General features: G+C 37.0%; 1 protein-coding gene across 1 annotated transcript in view; it reads right to left on the reverse strand.

Annotated features, from left to right (window-relative positions):
• The window catches only part of SPTA1 (spectrin alpha, erythrocytic 1), a 97,676-nt gene that overhangs the window by 9,486 nt on the left and 68,225 nt on the right, over positions 1 to 19,965 (reverse strand). Inside the window, exons 40-49 of the mRNA XM_032260753.1 lie at positions 16,261 to 16,359; positions 15,387 to 15,555; positions 14,696 to 14,772; positions 9,887 to 10,096; positions 7,758 to 8,054; positions 6,816 to 6,928; positions 5,643 to 5,660; positions 5,144 to 5,195; positions 2,657 to 2,844; positions 1,652 to 1,705 (exon numbers count right to left, since the gene is read on the reverse strand). Of these exons, the coding sequence (XP_032116644.1) occupies positions 1,652 to 1,705; positions 2,657 to 2,844; positions 5,144 to 5,195; positions 5,643 to 5,660; positions 6,816 to 6,928; positions 7,758 to 8,054; positions 9,887 to 10,096; positions 14,696 to 14,772; positions 15,387 to 15,555; positions 16,261 to 16,359 (1,277 nt within the window). The remainder of the gene's footprint in view (positions 1 to 1,651; positions 1,706 to 2,656; positions 2,845 to 5,143; positions 5,196 to 5,642; positions 5,661 to 6,815; positions 6,929 to 7,757; positions 8,055 to 9,886; positions 10,097 to 14,695; positions 14,773 to 15,386; positions 15,556 to 16,260; positions 16,360 to 19,965) is intronic.

A 19,965-nucleotide genomic window follows, 5' to 3' on the forward strand; every position in this document is an offset into this window, starting at 1 on the left:
ACTGGTCATTAGAGAAATGTAAATCAAAACCACATTGAGATACCATCTTATGCCAGTTAGAATGGCAATCATTAAAAAATCTGGAGACAACAGATGCTGGAGAGGATGTGGAGAAATAGGAACACTTTTACACTGTTGGTGGGAGTGCAAATTAGTTCAACCATTGTAGAAGACAGTGTGATGCTTCCTCAAGGACCTAGAAGTAGAAATTCCATTTGACCCAGCAATTCCATTACCGGGTATATACCCAAAGAATTATAAATTGTTCTATTATAAAGACACATGCACACATATATTCACCACAGCACTGTTTACAATAGCAAAGACCTGGAACCAACCCAAATGTCCATCATTGATAGACTGGATAGAGAAAATGTGGCACATATACACCATGAAATACTACGTAACCATAAAAAATGATGAGTTCATGTCCTTCATAGGGACATGGATTAATCTAGAAATCATCATTCTCAGCAAACTGACACAAGAACAGAAAACCAAACACCATATGTTATCACTCATAGGCGGGTGTTGAACAGTTAGAACACATGAACACAGGGAGGGATGCATCACACACTGCGGTCAGTGGTGGGGGGATGGCTAAGGGAGGGACTGTGGGGGTGGGGAAGGTGGTGAGGGATAATGAGGGGAGACATACCAGATATAGGAGATGGGGGGATGAAGGCAGCAGACCACCTTGCCATGTATGTACCTATGCAACAATCCTGCATGAGCTGCACATGTACCCCAGAAACTAAATTACAATTAAAAAAAATGGCGATATTTAAAAATCTGGAGACAACAGGTGTTGGAGAGGATGTGGAGAAACAGGAACACTTTTACACTGTTGGTGGGAGTGTAAATTAGTTCAACCATTGTGGAAGACATTGTGGTGATTCCTCAAGGACCTAGAAATAGAAATTCCATTTGACCCAGCAATCCCATTACTGGGTATATAGTCAAAAGATTATAAATTGTTCTATTATAAAGAAACATGCACACATATGCCCATTTCCGCACTGTTTACAATAGCAAAGACCTGGGACCAACCCAAATGTCCATCATTGATAGACTGGACAAGGAAAATGTGGCACATATACACCATGGAATACTATCAGCCATAAAAAATGATGAGTTCGTGTCCTTTGTAGGGACATGGATGAATCTGGAAACCATCATTCTCAGCAAACAGTCACAAGAACAGAATCACACACAGGGGTCTCTTTGGGGGGACTAGGGGAGGGAAAGTGGGGGATAGGGAGGTTGGGGAGGGATAACATGGGGAGAAATGCCAGATATAGGTGACAGGGGGATGGATACAGCAAACCACTTTGCCATTTATGTACCTATGCAACATGTACTCCAGAATCTGAAGTACAATTATCTATATATATATATGAAAGCCTGTTTGTGTCCCTGTACATTTTTTTAACCTAATGGATAGAGACAAAAGCATAAAATGTTAAGAATAAAGAAATGTATTTCTTGAATTCCCAAAATCTCATAGAAAGCCATGACTGGAGCCATGAACATCACTAGATCTTCATTTAAGATCCTACCAAGCCTCATAGCGTGACAGAAACATTATTTGTAGACTCATTCTGAAGAGTCTGAAAAACAAAGAAGCAGTAAACTATGAAATTACACTCACTTATAGATTGTGCTAAACTCCTTTAGAGTCTCTTCACTCACACCAATGGTGTCCCTGAAAGAAAAAAAAAACACAAATTTACCCTGTATATAAAACACAGAGTAGCAGAACACAAGCCATGGGAGAGGAAGAGAGAGGAATTTTAATGGACAATTTGCTAATTGAATCATCTAGTTCAGGAGTTGGCAAACTATAGTCCATGGGCCAAATCTAGCTGCCACCTGGTTTTGTACTGTCCAGGAACCAAGAGTAGTTTTTGCATTTTCATATGGTTGAAGATAATCAAAAGAAGAAAATTTTTTGAAACATGAAAATTATATAAAATTTAAATTTCAATGTCCATAAATAAAGTTTTATTGGAACATGGCCATGGTCATTCACTTATCATAGCTGCTTTTTCACTACAACAGCAGAGTCGAAGAGTTACAGCAGAAAATATACATGCTTCACAAAGCTAAATTATGTATTATCAGGCCATTCACAGAAAAAGTTTGCCAATTCTAATCTAGATAAAAATGTTGTCAAAAGCCTACTGAGACCTAGAGCTGCTTAGATATAATGAATTTATCTAGAAAATAATGAGTTTCTACCCCTCTGCTCTATTTGGCCACACTTTAAATGTTTCTTTTATTCTAGACATTATATTTTAGATAAAATTCTATGAAAGTAAGTGGTTTCCTAAGGGATCACAATTGAGAATCTAATTAAAATGTCACATAAGAGATCACATAAGATGGTGAAGGGACTCTGAGAAACTGGGTATAAAAGTCAGTTTTTGTCCAAATGAGTGATGAGTAGGCTCAGGTAGATGGAGAGCACTAACTTTTTTTTTCATGATGGATTTCAGTATAAAGAGAAATAGTCATTCCATGGGGCAGTAAAGACACAGACCTGTTTCTCTGAAGCAGCCTTTTTATCTGATGCACCAAACTCTAGCTCTTAATTAAGGTCCTAAAGCTAACACCACCTGCACCCCTCCCTTCCCTGGCCTCATGCTCTCAATACTTGGCCTGGATCTGTTGCTCCAGGTTGTGTTGCATCCGCAACCCAAGCTGGTAGAGTTGGTCCCACTGCTGGGCCAATCCAATGGTGCTGTATTTGATATCAAGGATCAGAGCGTCTTCCAAGTTGTCCCCCAGGTCCTCAATCTTGGTTAGTTGACGCTTCATTGCCTGGATCTCCTTCTGTTTTCTCTGGAAAAATGACAGAGGAGAGAGGCAGTCAGTTGCCCAGGTTACCAGCTCAAAACCTATAGGTGGAAGAGTAGATAACAGGCTGATTTTATTTTCAGGGATCTTCTTGTTCTCTGAAAAAATGAACTACTCAGGAAAACCACGTCACTTCTATAGTCTTCATTTATAAAATAATGGGAAGTTTAGGTGAATAATACTTGTCATTCTGGTATTCTGCAATATATAAATCTAAAGTAGTTACACACATACACACACACACACACATCGATATCTATATCCTATCATCTATCTATCTATCTATCTATCTATCTATCTGTCTATCTATCATCTATCAAGAGAGCCAATAAACAAGAATAGAATTTCCAGGGTCCATGCATCATCATCGGCTCTCAGTGCTCTACACTGGGACTTATCTGCAACACTGATTGTGGCTAAGCTCTCAGGCTCACTTAAGCTCAACAGTGTTGTTCACTCCGAACTGTTGTTCACTCATCAACTTGGGATGATGTTCATGGGCTGCTCCTGCCATCTACTCATGTTATATGCCAAATTTCTGCATCTTACCCTTGCTTTTTCAATGAGGGAAACTTGCTCCCCACAGAGGGTAGGTGTGAATTGATTCTGATGAGCACAGTGAAAAAAAATCTGGGATACAGCAAAGATTGTAACCCTTCAAAGGTCTAATTTGCCTGATATCTTTTTAAAAAAGTTTTAATTATATATAATAGATGTACACATTTCAGGGCATACATGACAATTTAATATGTTCATATAATTTGTAAAGATCACATCAGTATACATTGGATGTCTATTGCCTTAAGTATGTCTTTTCTTTACGCTAGAAACAATCAAATTATTTTCTTCTATTTTGAAATATACAAGATATTATTGTAAACTATATAGTCACCCTACTGATCTATCAAATACTAGTCTTATTTATTCTATCAAACTGTGTATTGATACCCAATAATCAACCTCTCTTCATTCCCCTTTCTCCCCCTACTTTTCCTATCCTCTAGAAACCTCCAATGTACTCTCTATCTTTATGAGATCCATTTTTTTAGCTCCCACTTATGAGTGAAAACATACAATACTTGTCTTACTGTGCTTGGCTTCTTTCACTTAACATAATGACATTCATTTCCATCCATGTTGCTGCAATTGTCAGAATTTTATTTCTTTAATGGATAAATAATATTCCATTGTATATACCATGTTTTCTTTATCAGTTAATCCATTGATGGGCATTTAGGTTGATTCCATATTTTGGCTGTTGTAACTAGTGGTGTTATAAACATTGGAGTGCAGGTATTTCTCTGATATGTTAATTTCCTTTCTTTTAGATATATACCCCGTAATGGGACTCATGAATCACATGGTATTTCTCTTTTCAGTTTTTTTCCTTTGAGATGGAGTCTCGCTCTGTCACCAGGCTGGAGTGCAGTAGCAAGATTTCGGCTCACTGCAACCTGCGCCTTCTGTGTTCAAGCGATCCTCCTGCCTCAGCCTCCCAAGTAGCTGGGACTACAGATGTCCATCACCATACCCAGCCAATTTTTGTATTTTTCGTAGAGATGGGGTTTCACCATGCTGGCCAAGATGGTCTTGATCTCTGGACCTCATAATCTGCCCACCTCAGCCTCCCAAAGTGCAGGGATTACAGGTGCCCAGCCTCTCTTTTTAGTTTTTTGAGGAATTTCCATCCTGTTTTCCACAGTGGCTATACTATTTCTACTTTCTCTACATCCTCACCAGTATCCCCTATTCCTTGTCTTTTTGATAAAAGCCACTTTAACTCAGGTGAGATGACAGTCAAAACTACCTGACATCTTGCTCTTTAGTATTTCATTTTTTTGTTAGAAAATAATTAAATGTAATTACTTGATTTTTTTTTTTACATTTGCTCTTCTACTTCATCATTATGTTCCAAATCCTTTGCAGTCACAAAACATGAACCTGTCCTCCCACTGTTCCCGAAGCCTCTCCCACTCTGGGCAGCTCAGAGTCTTCCATAAAATTATTTCTTTAAGGAAAACAATGACTCTACAATGGGTATTAGCTCTAGTGTGTAGATTCAGAAATTGAATTTCAGATATTTAAGTAGAATGAGGTTTATATTCACAATGTGGTGGCCTATGGTTAAAATGCAAATTGATGGTAGAATCAGAACTACAGCCTTAGCTTTCTGACTTTAGGTGATATATACCTAAAAGTATTACCTGGGCTGCCCTTAACTGACTATTTTTGCATTCTTTATAATTTTAACAATATCTTCAGCTAATGAAAACACAACACTTACTTTATTTGCTTCCAGCTGGGATTCCAGAGTTCCTGTTTCTTTGAGCAATGATCTAGTTAAGAACCAAAGGAAAACATGATGCATCACATCACAGGTCAATATTTCATACATGCATACCAACTCAAAGCTCCTCTGCTTCAACTTCTCCAAGGTTATGTGGCTTCCATGACGCAACGTTTCATAGAGCCAAATTTTCACAACCTTGCCAGACTGACCAGAAGGGAAGACTTTCCCGAGTTCTCCGACTAGGAGAAGGGATTTACATATCCCTCTTAATTATTCTTTGTAAACACACACTTAAGCAATGTAGGCAAGATTCCATTTACTGAAGTGTAAGGGCAGAATAAAATATAATGAGCTTTTCTTTTTCACTCCACATTTTTATTTACATACTAACAGATTACAGTGGAATGAAAATGTCTCAGCACTAAGTCCTTCTTAATGAATTCTTACAGAAAAATATAATAAGACAAACTTGATGATAACATAAAATACTGACCCATCCAGAAAGTAAGCCCTGGACGTGGAGGTCCGGAACAGGAATCACATGAGAGAAAAGGGAGATATGTTAAAATTGATTACTTTAATGATCTCATTTCCTCAGATTTATGAAACATTTTAAATCTTTTATAGCCACAAAGCATGAACCTGACCACCCACTGGTTCCCAAGGCTTCCCCGACTCTGAGATCAGAGTTTCCCATAAAGCTCCTTGCTTCAGGACAAAGAGCACCAACGTCAAGCAAAATGCTTGGTGTTGGACACACACAGCCAGGATGTGATGAAGTCACCAAGAAAAGTGGAAGAGGAGGGTGTTCTGTGCCTTCTCTGCCTTCTGTCAGATGGCTTAGACATGGTACATGATTTCTTTTTGTTCATTTATCCTTGTCAGTGACAATGTAGGAAAGTATATATCATGAATTGTCTAAACCACTACATTAACCCTCAGAACACCACAGTTTTGACCCCCCACAGGTTACTATCTACCAACTGTGACCACGTATTCTAACATATTACATCTTCTAAGTCTCCTTTTTCTAGGTCATTTACCCCAGAAGATGTGACATATGTTATCTTCAGGTACAGAAGAATTTGTTGTTAATAAGCACAATTAACATATTATCTCACTTGATTCTTATTACAATTTTAGTAGGTACACAACAGAATAGCTTCATATGAGGTATTCATAGAAAGTTCTGCTTTTGGTTGTGGTAGTAAATACATATGTGACCTTGAGCAAGTAAATTTATCCACTTGAACTTTCCACACTTGGAAACAGATCTAATAAGATCTGCTTTGTATGCTTTTCAAGGTTGTTCTGACAGTTAGGCGAGGTAATGGATATGGAAGTACTCTGTAAAGTGCAATGTGGCATGCAGATATAATAAGTTATTTTGGACTGAAATTATAGGCAACAGAAAGTTGAGAGTATCAAGGAGAGAATACAGAAGTGTACATAATGAGCATCAGGATGAAATTGTCATTTCTTGGTTTTCTAAGGATTGATTCAGAAAACAGTCAACTCCAAATATAAAGCATAGGCAAGATACAGTGATTTGAGGGCAGAATACACACTGTAGGAATCTCTCCTCTTCCCTTCAAATGCGTATTTTATCCCTATGGCAAATGGTGTGTAGCGTAGGGGTGATGGTTTGGGATGTAGCATAGCACACCTGGTTTCCAGGATCCATTGAAGGAAGGCACTAGCATTCTGTTCAAACTCCTGACACATCTCAAAGTTCTTGACCTGTCTTGCCTCTTCCTTTTGCAGCTCCTGCTCCCGTTCCTAAAACACCAAATCACAGACAATGTGACTGACACTGAAGGCCTTTCTTTGCTGTTAGAGAACTTGCTGGTAGTCTCAGCTGCATATCTTCCCTCCCTCAAGTCTAACCTGGCTTCTGCAGGTGTGTGCCTAAGTGCTCATATTCCATGCAGTTCATCTCTCTCACCTCTAAAATGTAAAGATAGCTTATGTACTTCCCAAGAGTACTTGCAGCATTCTCTAAGACCAAGCTCTGTAACAAGTAAGTTAGTAATAAAGGCAAATCTCCCTTCTTTATAATTTTTTTTGGTGAAATTTAATTTAAATGAACATAAAAGCAGCCTTAAAGGGCTTGCTACCCTTAGAAACGATAGTTGTCATCTAAAAATGGTGACATTATAGTCTTTCATTACATTTTTTTATGTTTTATAGTTTCAGTAATGAGCATTATTATACACAGACAAAAATTAAAAATACATACATAGCAAGGCACTTTTGGAGGTGTATATAAAAAAGAAAATATCTTGAATGGGGGGTTATGTAGACTCTGAATACATGCACAAACCTCATGAGCTTCTCACAGCTCATCATTAGAACCATGTCTCAGGGCTTCTGTTTGCTTCTCAAAATTATTGTTCAACACTCAGAAGCAGGAAACTGCTCAAATTATGGGGCATAGAGTATACCTATTGTGAACATATTTTTCAATTTTTCTTAGTCATGTTTTATGACTACTGTCCCAGTATAATTATTAATAATGCTCTTTCTATCTCAAAAGTCTCTTAACTTGGATAATAAAGTGGTTATGTTCACTGTAGCCAAAGGAAGTTTCTGTCATGTTCCAGGTTACCTCGATGATGTCAGATAGGTGCTTCCAGATCCTCTCCAGCGCCTCCACTGTTAACCAGGTATAAGGGCTAGAAGGCACACCTAAGGCCTTAATCTGGTGGTCTAGCTCCAGCAAATATTTAAAGTCTGCTTGAGCCCCAGCCAAGGAGGCCAAGAAATCCTCATGGTCTTTCTGCAGCTGCCGAATTTCATTCAGAGAGACACAGTGCACAGGCTCTGACAAGTTTTCTTCTGCCTTTTCACACCAGTTGTTGAAAGCTGAAGCCTTATGTGCAAATTCCATGAACAGCTCCTCAGCCTGCAGAGACAGAGAGAAAAAAGACATTACCATCTTTCCTGATAGAGCCTCCTAGCAGAAGAGAAGATTGAGGATAAACACAATGCCTGTCTTTAAATATCTGCAGGCCAGGAATCTAAAAGGGCAGAACAAAAACCAATAGGGTCTATGTACTTTGATCGGTGAACATGTGAGTTAGAGGTACAAGCCCTGGTTCTGGCATTTCTCATTATGTGAAATTGTTTAAATCTTCTATCATTTACAAATGAGGGGGTCAAATGATTTCTGAAGTTATTTCAGTTTTAAAATTCCAAAAGTGGCAAAGGTCATTTTCAATTATACGGTTTCTTATTCTAAAGTCTATGCTCCAATTCTACCTGGTAGGTAGTAAATATTAAAAAAAAAAAGGCATTGGATGAATGGATGAAATAATAATAAATAAACCAAGAAAATCTGTTGTCTCCTTTATCCGACAAAATTCTGTAGACCACACCCAGCTGACTTCTCTTTGACAAGGCTAGATCATTTTCCTAACTTCCTTTTAAACCTTGTTCAGGCCCTATTTCATGGCGAAAGCTTTCCAAACCACTGCTTAAACTCACTTTCTACCCTCCAACCTGTATCCTTAGCACAAATATATGCATCATTGTATTACTGTCTGGAGTTATCCACGTGCTCTGAATAGCTCTGAATTTTCTGTATTACTGAATGACAGAAAAAAACTTTTTTTTTTTTCCAAACAGCAAGTGATTGAAAATACTTTTACACTTAAAATATAACACAGATTTTGGGATAGCAGATTGTACTTCTAAAGAGGTTTGTCTTGAGCAAACATGAAAATGAATTTTTCATTCTCAAATAAAAGAATTAAAAAGAAGAAAACTGCCCAAACTCCTTGCAGTTTGAAATTTTAAAAAAAGATTAAAAATATGATGGAGTGTCCCATGTAGAAGGCACATATATATGTAAAGTTTCCCACTTAACTGATTTAATTTTTCACCTAAGATTTATTTTTGTAGGTCCTATGTTTTTCAAAAGTGGAGAAATTAACTAAGAATCTAACCTGACTTTTACTCATGTGTTATTTCCTAAATTCTCTAACTCCTTGACTTAATTTGTTACCAAGTACAATGTTTCTTAGGGTCTAGGAGTGCTCAGTAATTCCACTGACCATTCTGAGTTCCTTTTATTATTGATATTTTTATGATCAATATCCAATGCCTTAGTAGCTGATATTTTTATGATCAATATCCAATGCCTTAGCAGCCAAGATTTGAAGGAAAATTTTAATCACATATTTATATGGAACTTAGGCGTTTATATTGCACTTTTAGATCCATTATCTTTTTTAATAGTAATAACACAGAAAGGCAGGATAGGATGGTGATATACTCTATTTTCTAAATGGGATACAAAGGTTTGGGATGTTAAGTGACTTTTACAAGGTCTTCAACCTAGGAAAGCTTGATATCAGTTGAGAACATGTTTTATGACAACTTGTCCAATGCTCCTTTTATTTGGGTTAGGAAAAACACAGGGACAACCTTGACTTTTGCCTGATAGTTTTAATTCTATCATATACAAAGACCTCCCACCCTCTTGTTCCATCCACCTCTCCTACTCTATTTGCCTGGCTTCCATCTCAAGTTAGTTATGTAGCTAATCAATCAATCTAAAAAATTTTCTTAAAGCTTCTTTTCAATCTACTTTTTGCTCAGTAAGAATATCTTCTCAACCTCTTTCAATGCAATAAAAGATTTGTGTATTATCCAGAGTTTCCAATATCAGTTTCTGAATTTCATGGCTAATATGCAGATGACAGAGAATCGATCATGCCTCATTTTTTTTTAAACCTTTTGTAGAGGCAGCTGTTTCTCCATCAATTTCTGTCTGTGGACTGCAGAGGCTTCTAGCAACTGTTCCCAGCGCTTCAGCAGGGCAGCATAACGCTCTTCAATGGCTTTAGACTGGCTGTGTTGAGCAGCAATCAGTTGATCCTTCAGGTCAGCGATCTCAGAAAGTCTCTCTTGCTGAAAACTCTGTAGACTGGCATCCAAAGTGTCCTGAGAAAGATCAGGAGAGGGGCTATGAACAGGAAAATGGTGCAGGGGTCATTCACATCTGGATTCCACCAGATTTTAATTATAGATAAGGCAAGAATTAAGATGATGATTAAGAAAAAGGAAACATAACTTAGAGATGTATGCAAACATTTGGGGCTGAAAGCTCCAGTTTATGTGTATTTTACTGTTAGATTTTATGTTATATATATGATTAACTGATATGGTTTGGCTGTGTCCCCACCCAAATCTCATCTTGAATTGTAGTTCCTGTAGTCCCTACATGTCGTGGGAGGGAGACAGTTGGAGGTAATTTAATAATGGGGGCAGCTACCCTCATGCTGTTCTTATGACAGTGAGTTTGTTCTCACAGATCTGATGGTTTTATAAGGGACTTTTCCTCCTTTTGCTCAACACTTCTTCCTGCTGCCATGTGAAGAAGGACATGTTTGCTTCCCCTTCTGCCGTGATTGTAAGTTTCCTGAGGCCTCCCCAGCCATGCTGAAATGTGTCAATTAAACCTCTATTTTTCATAAGTTACCCGGTGTTGGGTATGTCTTTATAAGCAGTGTGAGAACAGACTAATACAGTACACTGGTACAGCAGAGAATGGGGTGCTGCTATAAAGATACCTGAAAACGTGGAAGCGACTTTGAAACTGCCTAACAAGCAGAGCTTGGAACAGTGTGGCAGGCTCAGAGGAAGACAGAAATATGTATGAAGATTTGGAACTTCCTAGAGATGTGGAGGGCTCAGAAGACAGGAAGATGTGGTAAAATTTGGAATTTCCTAGACACTTGTCAAATGGCTTTGACCAAATTGCTGATAGTGATATGGACAATGAAGTACAGGGTGTGGTGCTCTCAGATGGAGATGAGGAACTTGTTGGGAGCTGAAATAAAGGTGTTTCCTGCTAGGCTTCAGCAAAGAGACTGGCAGCATTTTGCCCCTGCCCTAGAGATCTGTGGAACTTTGAACTTGAGAGAGATTATTTAGGGTATCTGGCAGGAGAAATTTCTAAGCAGCAAAGCATTCAATAGGAAGCAGAACGTAAGAGTTTGAAAAGTTTGTAGCCTGACAATGCAATAGAAAAGCAAAACCTATTTTCTGGGGAGAAACTCAAGCTAGCTGCAGAAATTTGCATAAGTAACAAGTAGCTGAAGGTTTATCACCAGGACAAGGGATGAGAGGAGAAATGCCTCCAGGGCATGTCAGAAAGCTCCATGGTAGCCCCTCCCATCACAGGCTGCAAGGCTTAGGAGGGGAAAATGGTTTCCTGGGATGGGTCCAGGGCCCTCTACTTTTTGCAGCCTAGTGACTTGGTGCTCTGCATTCAGCTGTTTTAGCCATAGCTAAAAGGGGCCAAGGTACAACTCAGGCCATGGCTTCAGAGGGTGCAAGCTTCAAGCCTTGGCAGCTTCCATGTGGTGTTGAGCCTTCAGGTGCACAGAAGTCAAGAATTGAGGTTTGGGACCCTCTTAGATTTCAGAGGATGTGTGGAAACACCTAGATGTTCAGGCAGAAGTCTGCTTCAGGGGCAGAGTCCTCATGGAGAATCTCTGTTAGGGCAGCACAGAAGGGAAACATGGGGTTGGAGCCCCCCACAGGGGTACTACCTAGTGGAGCTGTGAGAAAAGGGCCACTGTCCTCCGGACTGCAGAATGGTAGATCCACCAACACCTTGCACTATGCTCCTGGAAAAGCTGCAGACACTCAATGCCAGCCATTGAAAACAGCTGGGACGGGGACTGTACCCTGCAAAGCCACAGGGGTGGAGCTGTCCGAGGCTATGGGAGCCCACCTCTTGCATCATTGTGTCTGGATGTGGGACATGGAGTCAAAAGAGATCATTTTGGAACTTCAAAGTTTAATGATTGCCATATTGGATTTCAGACTTGCATGAGGCCTGTAGCCCCTTTGTTTTGGCCAATTTATCCCATTTGGAAATAGGGTATTTACCCAAAGCATGTACCTCCATTGTATTAAGGAAGTAACTAACTTGTTTTTGATTTTACAGAATCATGGACAGAGGGGATTTACCTTATCTCAGAAACTTTGAACCTAGACTTTTGAGTTAATGCTGGAATAAGTTAAGACTTTGGGAGACTGTTGGAAGGGCATAACTGTGTTTTGAAATGTGAGGAAATGAGATTTGGGAGGGACCAGTGGTGGAATAATATGGTTTGGCTGTCTCTCCACCCAAATCTCATCTTGAATTGTAGTTCTCATAGTCCCTACATGTCACAGGAGGGACTCAGTGTGAGATAATTTAATCATGAGGGCAGTTACCCTCGTGCTTTTCTTATGACTGTGAGTGAGTTCTCATGAGATCTGACGGTTTTATAATGGGCTTTTCCTCCTTTGGCTTGGCACTTCTCCTTCCTACCACCATGTGAAGAAGGATGTGTTTGTTTCCCCTTCTGCCATGATTGTTAAGTATCCTGAAGCCTCCCCAGCCATGCTGAACTGTGAGTCAATTAAACTTCTATTCTTTATAAATTACCCAGTCTTGGGATGTCTTCATTAGCAGAATGATAATGGACTAATACATTAATATTAAGGAAATACTGGAGTATGATATGACATTCTAAATTTTCACAATAAAAACCAAATATTTCCTACAGCACATACCTTTCCAAGATTCTCTTATATTACTTACTACATTCTTCATTCTAATTAGTAGCAGTGTACTACTAGGGATCTTGGAAGTACACAAACTAACAAAAGACCTCCTAGATGTGCCAATTATACCAACATATTTTTTTTTGCAGAAATGTTGGTATCAAAATCACACAATATTTGGGAAGCTCCGCTTTCAGTTTTGATAGAGTGGCTTGTATTTGAGGATAACTTTATTAACAGCTTGATAAAGGTACAAAAAGTCAGCTGTTTGAAATGGATCAGAATGAAACCCAGGTAGCTACAGCTCAAGGGACTAAAATTCCAGACAGAAGGGAACAGCACTGAAGTGAGAATAATAGCCTCTCCGAATTTCCCTTTGAAGTATAAGCTGTATAAGTTCTTATACATTGAAGTATTAGAGGCTGAGGAGTAAGCATTGCTCAGAGCATTTGACAATCTCATGGAGATAAAGAGATGTAAATTGGCATGATAGGGAACTGTGACAGCCAGGATTTGAGAAGCTATAACACGGAAACTGCAGAAAAATAGTGAATATCCTGTTGTCTTTTCCCCTCAAAGCATTGCAGATGCCAAAACTCTATAGGATACAAGTCCTAGAAGCCAAGCGGAAATGGCAGCTAAAAATGTAAGATCCTAACTAGAGTTTTCAGTAGTGACACAGTGCTGACTTCAGGACCCATCAAGCAGAAGCAGCCCTGGTTAAAGGGCTTCCATTGAAATGCCTGAAAGTCCATAGGGGCAAAGTGAAAAAGTGAGTACTCAAAGAAATCGAAACTATGTCCTGAATCATTTCAATCCCTGACCAAAAAGTAGGAGGTTGGATGGCAGAAGGTGTTTAGTTATAGCTTTAAACCAAAATTCATGAGTTAATTGTAATACTTTAAATATCAACAGACTCACCTTCCATAAATTTATCAAATTAGAGAAAGTAATACCCAACTACATAATATTTATAAAAGACACATACAAAACATAGACACAAAAATGTTTTTTAAAGCCCTAAAGGTGGAAGTAGTTATTTCTGCAGACACTAAAAAATGTTAGCACAGTATACTAGTATCTGAAAAAGTAGACTTTAACTCAAGAAATATAACTCAAGATAAAGAGGAACATTTTATAATTAAAAGTATCAATTCAATAAGATAATTTCACAATTCAAAATGTCAACACAACTTTTAGCCTAACCTCAAAATTTATAAAAAAGTATTTAAACAACATGATTAAAAATGAAAATCTGGTTGGCAATATAAAACACTGGAAAATACACATCCTTTTCAAATGTACATACAATATACAATGAAATAAACAATTGCTAGATATAGATCAAGTTTCTGAATAATATAGAATATGTTTTTAAAATATAGTGGAATTAAAAATAGATATAAATGTCAAACAGATAATGAGAAAAGCTCCAAATATTTGAAATTAAACAATTTACTATCAAATGATAAAGGGATAATAGAAAAAAAATCAAATACGAAATCTCAGAAAAAAATTTAACTAAATGATAAAAGAAATGACAAAATTTGTGGAATGCAGCTAAAGCTTTGCTATGGAAAAAAAATATTAAAATTGATATATTAGAAAAGATAAAAGGCTAAAATTTTGATAATCGAATTATCCATTTCAAGAAATTAAAAGAAAACATCAAAATAATCCCAAATAAAGCAAAAAAAATGATAATAATATAAAAAGCTATTAATGGAATAGAATACACAAAAAAGAGACAAATTAAAAGCTGAAAGTTGATTCTCTAAAAACAAAATGTTGAAAACCCAGTAGCAAGACTCATGAGAGGGAGAGGATAAAATAATAATGAGGAAATTATTAACATTAAGAAGGGACAATCTTACAGATGCTACACACAACAGAGTCCAAAAATTCAGAAATACATAATCATGGAGGATGAACTTCTATGCGAATCAGGTCTTGGCCTTACCCAACATCTATCAGTCTCACCTGTTTTGCCAGGAGTGTGAGGAAGTCACCAAGATCTGCACCATTGCCATTGGTCTTCAGGCTTGTTTCCTTATCAGCTAAAAGGCAAAAATAATTAAGAAGAGAAAGAAAGTTGGTCTTGTTTGAGTCATGGTAAGGAGAAAGAGAATATTTATAATGCACAAGAAAGCTTCTTGACTCTTAGAGTTAATGATTCATTAGAATATGTGAGCAGTGGGGACCAATGGATCGTTTTCTACTCAGGCGGGATAAAACTTAATGAAACAGAGCTAGGGTCATGAGAGTTTTTGAGTACTTCATAGAAAAAAAAGAGAGAAATCGTAAATTAGATATAAATTTTAAGTAAATCAAACAAACATTTTAGATTATTTCTTAGAACAATTTGCTATGGCTTTCCCTTTCTGAATATCACACACAAAATCTCCAATTCCCCAAAAATGTGTTCTCTGGAGTTACGGTACATAGTTACTGCATCAGCATAGTTCTCTCTCTCAGTGTGTGTGTGCGCGCACGTGTGTGTGTGCACACGCATGTGCGTGTGTGCGCATGCACACAAATGTAAGTGCAATTCTGGCCAGAAAGGATAGGAATGGGTAGTGATGGAAACACCTCTTTTCATATGGACCACTGTACACATGGGATTTATTAGGATCTCTCAAACCCAAGGGACCCTGGACCTGACACATTATACCTATCCAGGCCTCTACCACATCAGCCTTCCAGTTGAATTCCTGAAAGGCATAATCATCTTCCAATTGCAACTTCCAAGCAGCTATTGCCTTGGCTAGAGAAGGGGTCTTTTCATTGAGAGCCTCTATCTTGGAAGAAATCTCTTTGTTCTGACTTTCCTCCTGTAAAACCTGTGAGAAGGAGAGAGACAAATATATTTATGAATGTGCAGGGCTAGAAATGTGAATCCTTTAGTACCAATAGAAAGCACTCATCTCTCTCATTTCAATTATATAACCACAGTCCTCTGGTCTAATGTAATTATTTTATTATTCTTTCACGTCTAAGAAGGTTATTTCCATTCCAGCATTTAGATAATCTTCTCACGTATTTCTGTATAAGTGTGACCTTCTTAGCTGGTAAAAGTTTCTAGAAGGTAGGGAGTCATCTCTGTTCTGCTTAATGGTCTTAATAGCAGTTAGATCAATGAGGGTTTATTTAAAAAGCTACATTTAAACAAAGAAATAATTCTCAAATTTAAAAGAAGTTTCAGTGTGGTTTCCCTCCTAGAGGCTTAGAAAGAAATTTCTTCAAATTATTATAACATTCTATGACCAAAGCTAGTGACAAGACTTTTATAAACACCATGTTCTGTTTAAGACAAGAATGTCAACAAAGGATTTAAGGAAAACTAAAATGTGTATGCATACAAACTTGAAAAAAGACTTACAGCAATTGAGTAGGTAATTGTTTCCTAACCACCACCACAACAAAACGCAGTTTAGAAGAGACTGTTAAAGTTCTGCATATGACATTAGCACTGTTCATGTTTCTCTATTTGGGCCAGTCCCTTTTGGAAAATGGAAGTTTGCGTTGGAATTCCTTAACTAGCTCACCTTATTTAGGATGTCTTCTCCTTGTGCACACACATTTTGTACTCGGGTCTCATGGACAGCAAAGTCGTTTTCCAAAGCTTCATGCTTCTTTAGCAAGCTCTGCATAAATGAATCAGTGAGAATCAAGGTACCCAAAGCTAGAAAATCTATTTTCACCCATATTCAGAACAACTATACTCAATTGCTTTCTCAAATTCTCACTTATCAATGACTGCAACTTACCAGAAAAAAGAGTTAAAGGTATACAAGTGACACTCTAACTTAGTATGTGACTGTTATCTTATTTTGATTTTGGAATGAGCATTTTGACTGAAGTCATATATAGAGATTCCTTCATATTGACATTTATCTAATTCAATGAAACAATGTGTCTAGCAGAAAAAAAAATAGTAACAATAACATTGTAAACTAAGCCCCAATCCTAAAGAGAGGGAATGAGAACATGGAGCTGCCACTGACTATCACTCCAACTCTTCTCTGACTGCTTTCCGGAAACACGATGTCTATAAAGCTGGCAGAATGAAAAGAGAAGTGAGGCTGAAGCATGAAGAGTGGTACTTTGTCTTCTGTTGTACTTTCCAGAGAAATATCTATATAAGCCCAACATCACCATCACCATGAGCACCCATCACTGCCACTGCTCCCACTGCTGCTTTCATCTCCCTCTTAGCATAAAAGCACTCTGTCAGTTTTTTTCTGTACAACATAGTAACTCAGACTAAAGGAAGAAACAATTTCTATGACTATTATTATGCTTTTTCAAAATCCCTTTTGAAAATAAAAGAACTTTCAGCTCATGATGTTGAGGCACTAAAATAAGATGGTTACTCATTGTAAAATGAGATGAAGTACATTATATGTTATAACTGTATTATATTTCATAGTTTTGAAGAAACTGTAAATTAATATTGAAAAGGCAATTGACTTTGTATGACTGAATGCCTGAATGAATCACATTTTTATATATGTAGACCGCAAGAAATAAAGTATTTTTAACATCTTCACATTCACCTTCTATTTTCAAATAACAAATTAAAAAATAAAAGAAACAATAGAACCAATGTCAAAGAAATAAAAGGGATCACAAAAAACTATTACAAACAATTATATACCAATAAACTAGAAAATCTAGAGAAAATAGATAATTCCTAGAAACAGACAACTTACCAAGACTAAATCATGAAGAAAGTCCAAATAAATCTGTAACTAGTATGGAGACTGAATCAGAAATAAACCTTTCAACAAAGACCAGATGGCTTCACTGATTAATTAAATCAAACATTTAAATAATTAATACCAATTCTTCTCAAACTGTTTCAAAAAATTTAAGAGGAGGGAACATTTCTACACACCTTCGCAAAGCCAGCATTACCCTGATACCAAAGCCAGGCAATAATTCTAGATAGATGATAGATAGATAGATAGATAGATAGATATAGTTTGTCTCTCTTGACCTATTTATCTATGTGTATATAGAGCAGCTAATATTCTTATTTAACATAGATGCAAAACTCCTCAGCAAAATACTAGCATACAGAATGCAACAGCACATTTAAGTTATTATATACCACAAACAAGTGGAATTTATCCCTGGGATGCAAGGATGGTTCAACATAAGCAGATCACTATATGTGATACAACACATTGTCACAATAAAAGATAAAACTACATCATCATCTCAACAGATTCTGAAAAAAAAAAAAGACAGAATTCAGCACTCACTGATGATAAAAACCATCAACAAACTAAGAATAGAAGGATATTACTTCAATGTGATAAAGTACATGTATTAAATGCCCACAGCTAACATAACATTTAACGGTGAAACAAAGAGCTTTTCCTCTAAGATTATGAACAAGGCAAAGATGCTCACTCTATTTGTATTCAACATAGTACTGGAAGTCCTAGTAAAAGTCATCTAAATAAGAAAGGAAGAAGTAAAACTGTTTTTGTTTGCAAGTGATATAATCTTAAATACAGACAACTCTGAAGACTCCATAAAAAAAACTGTTAGAACTAGTAAACCAATCGGCAAAGTTACAGAACAAAACTCAAAACATAAAAGTCAGTTTAGAAATTATAAACTAACAATAAACTATCAGAAAAAGAAATTAAGAAAATAATTCCTTTTACAATAACATCAAAGAAAAAATATATGAAAATAAATGTAACTAAGGAGGTGAAAGCTCATACACTGAAAACCAGATAACATTGATAAAAGAAATTAAAGAAAGCATAAACAAATGGAAAAACATTATTTGTTCATGGATTAGAAGATTTAATATGTTTAAAATGTAAATACTACCCACAGTGATGTACAGAGGCAATGAAATACCTATTAAAATCACAATGGCATTTTTTGCAGTAATAGAAAAATCAATTCTAAATTTTTTTTTGGAAAAGATGACAAGTAATCAAATCAATCTTGACAAGGAAGAACAAAACTGAAGGTATTACACATCCTGACTTTAAAGTATGTTAAAAAGCTACAATAATTAGAAGTATGTTACTGGCATAAAAACACACATAGGTGAATAAAACAGAATAGAGATACAAAAAATAAACCCATGTACATGTAGTCAACTGATGTTTGATAGCAGTGCCAAAAATATACAATGGTCAATAGACAGTTTCTTTAACAAATAGTGCTAGGAAAACTGCTATTCACTTGCAGCGTAATGAAATAAAATTCTTATGCCATACCCAGGAATCAACTCAAAACTGACTAAAGATTTAAATGTAAGTCTTGAAACTGTAGAACTCCTGAAAGAAAACATAGAGTAAAAGCTTCGTGATATTGGTCTTGGCAATGAATAAATAGACATGACACTAAAAGCACAGGCAACAAAAAGAAAAAAGTAAACAAGTGGGAGTAAATAAAGCCAAAACTTCTGTGCAGCAAAGGAAACAATCAACAGAGTGAAAAGGAAACCCACAGAATGAGAGTTAATACTTATAAACTATTTCTCTAATAAGGGGTTAATAACTAAAATATATAAGGAACTAACATAACTCAATACTAAAAAGTAAATAAAAAATAAAATTTAAAAAAACACACTAATAACTTGATTTAAAAATGGGCTAAAAACAAATGAGACATCTCATATAGTATAGCTCTGGCTCACATCTGGTGTGTACCCTTCTGGGACGAAGCTACCAGGGGAAGGAACAAGTAGCAATCTTTGTTGTTCTGCAGCCCCCGTAGGTGATTCCCAGGCAAGCAGTGTCTGAAGTGGACCTCCAGAAGTTCTGTAGCAGAGAGGCCTGACTGTTGGAAGGAAGACTAAAAATCAGAAAGGGATAGCTTCAACATCAACAGAAAGGACGTCCACTCAGAGACACCATCTGAAAGTCACCAACTTCAAAGACCAAAGGGAGATAAATCCATGAAGATGGGAAGAAACCAGTGCAAAAACACTGAAATCACTAAAAACCAGAACGCCTCTTCTCCTCTAAGGGAGCACAACTCCTCACCAGCAAGGGAACAAAACTGGATGGAGAATGAGTTTGACGAATTGACAGAAGCAGGCTTCTGAAGGTAGGTGATAACAAATTTCTCTAAGCTGAAGGAGCATGTTCTAACCCAATACAAAGAAACTAAAAACCTTGAAAAAAAAAAAAAGGTTAGATGAAATGATAACTAGAATAAATAGCTTAGAGAAGAACATAGCTTGACGGAGCTGAAAAACACAGCACGAGAACTTC

This window comes from Sapajus apella, unplaced genomic scaffold, assembly GCF_009761245.1.
Source record: "Sapajus apella isolate SASKATOON/1434 unplaced genomic scaffold, GSC_monkey_1.0 scaffold119, whole genome shotgun sequence".
Classification (NCBI taxonomy): Eukaryota; Metazoa; Chordata; class Mammalia; order Primates; family Cebidae; genus Sapajus; species Sapajus apella.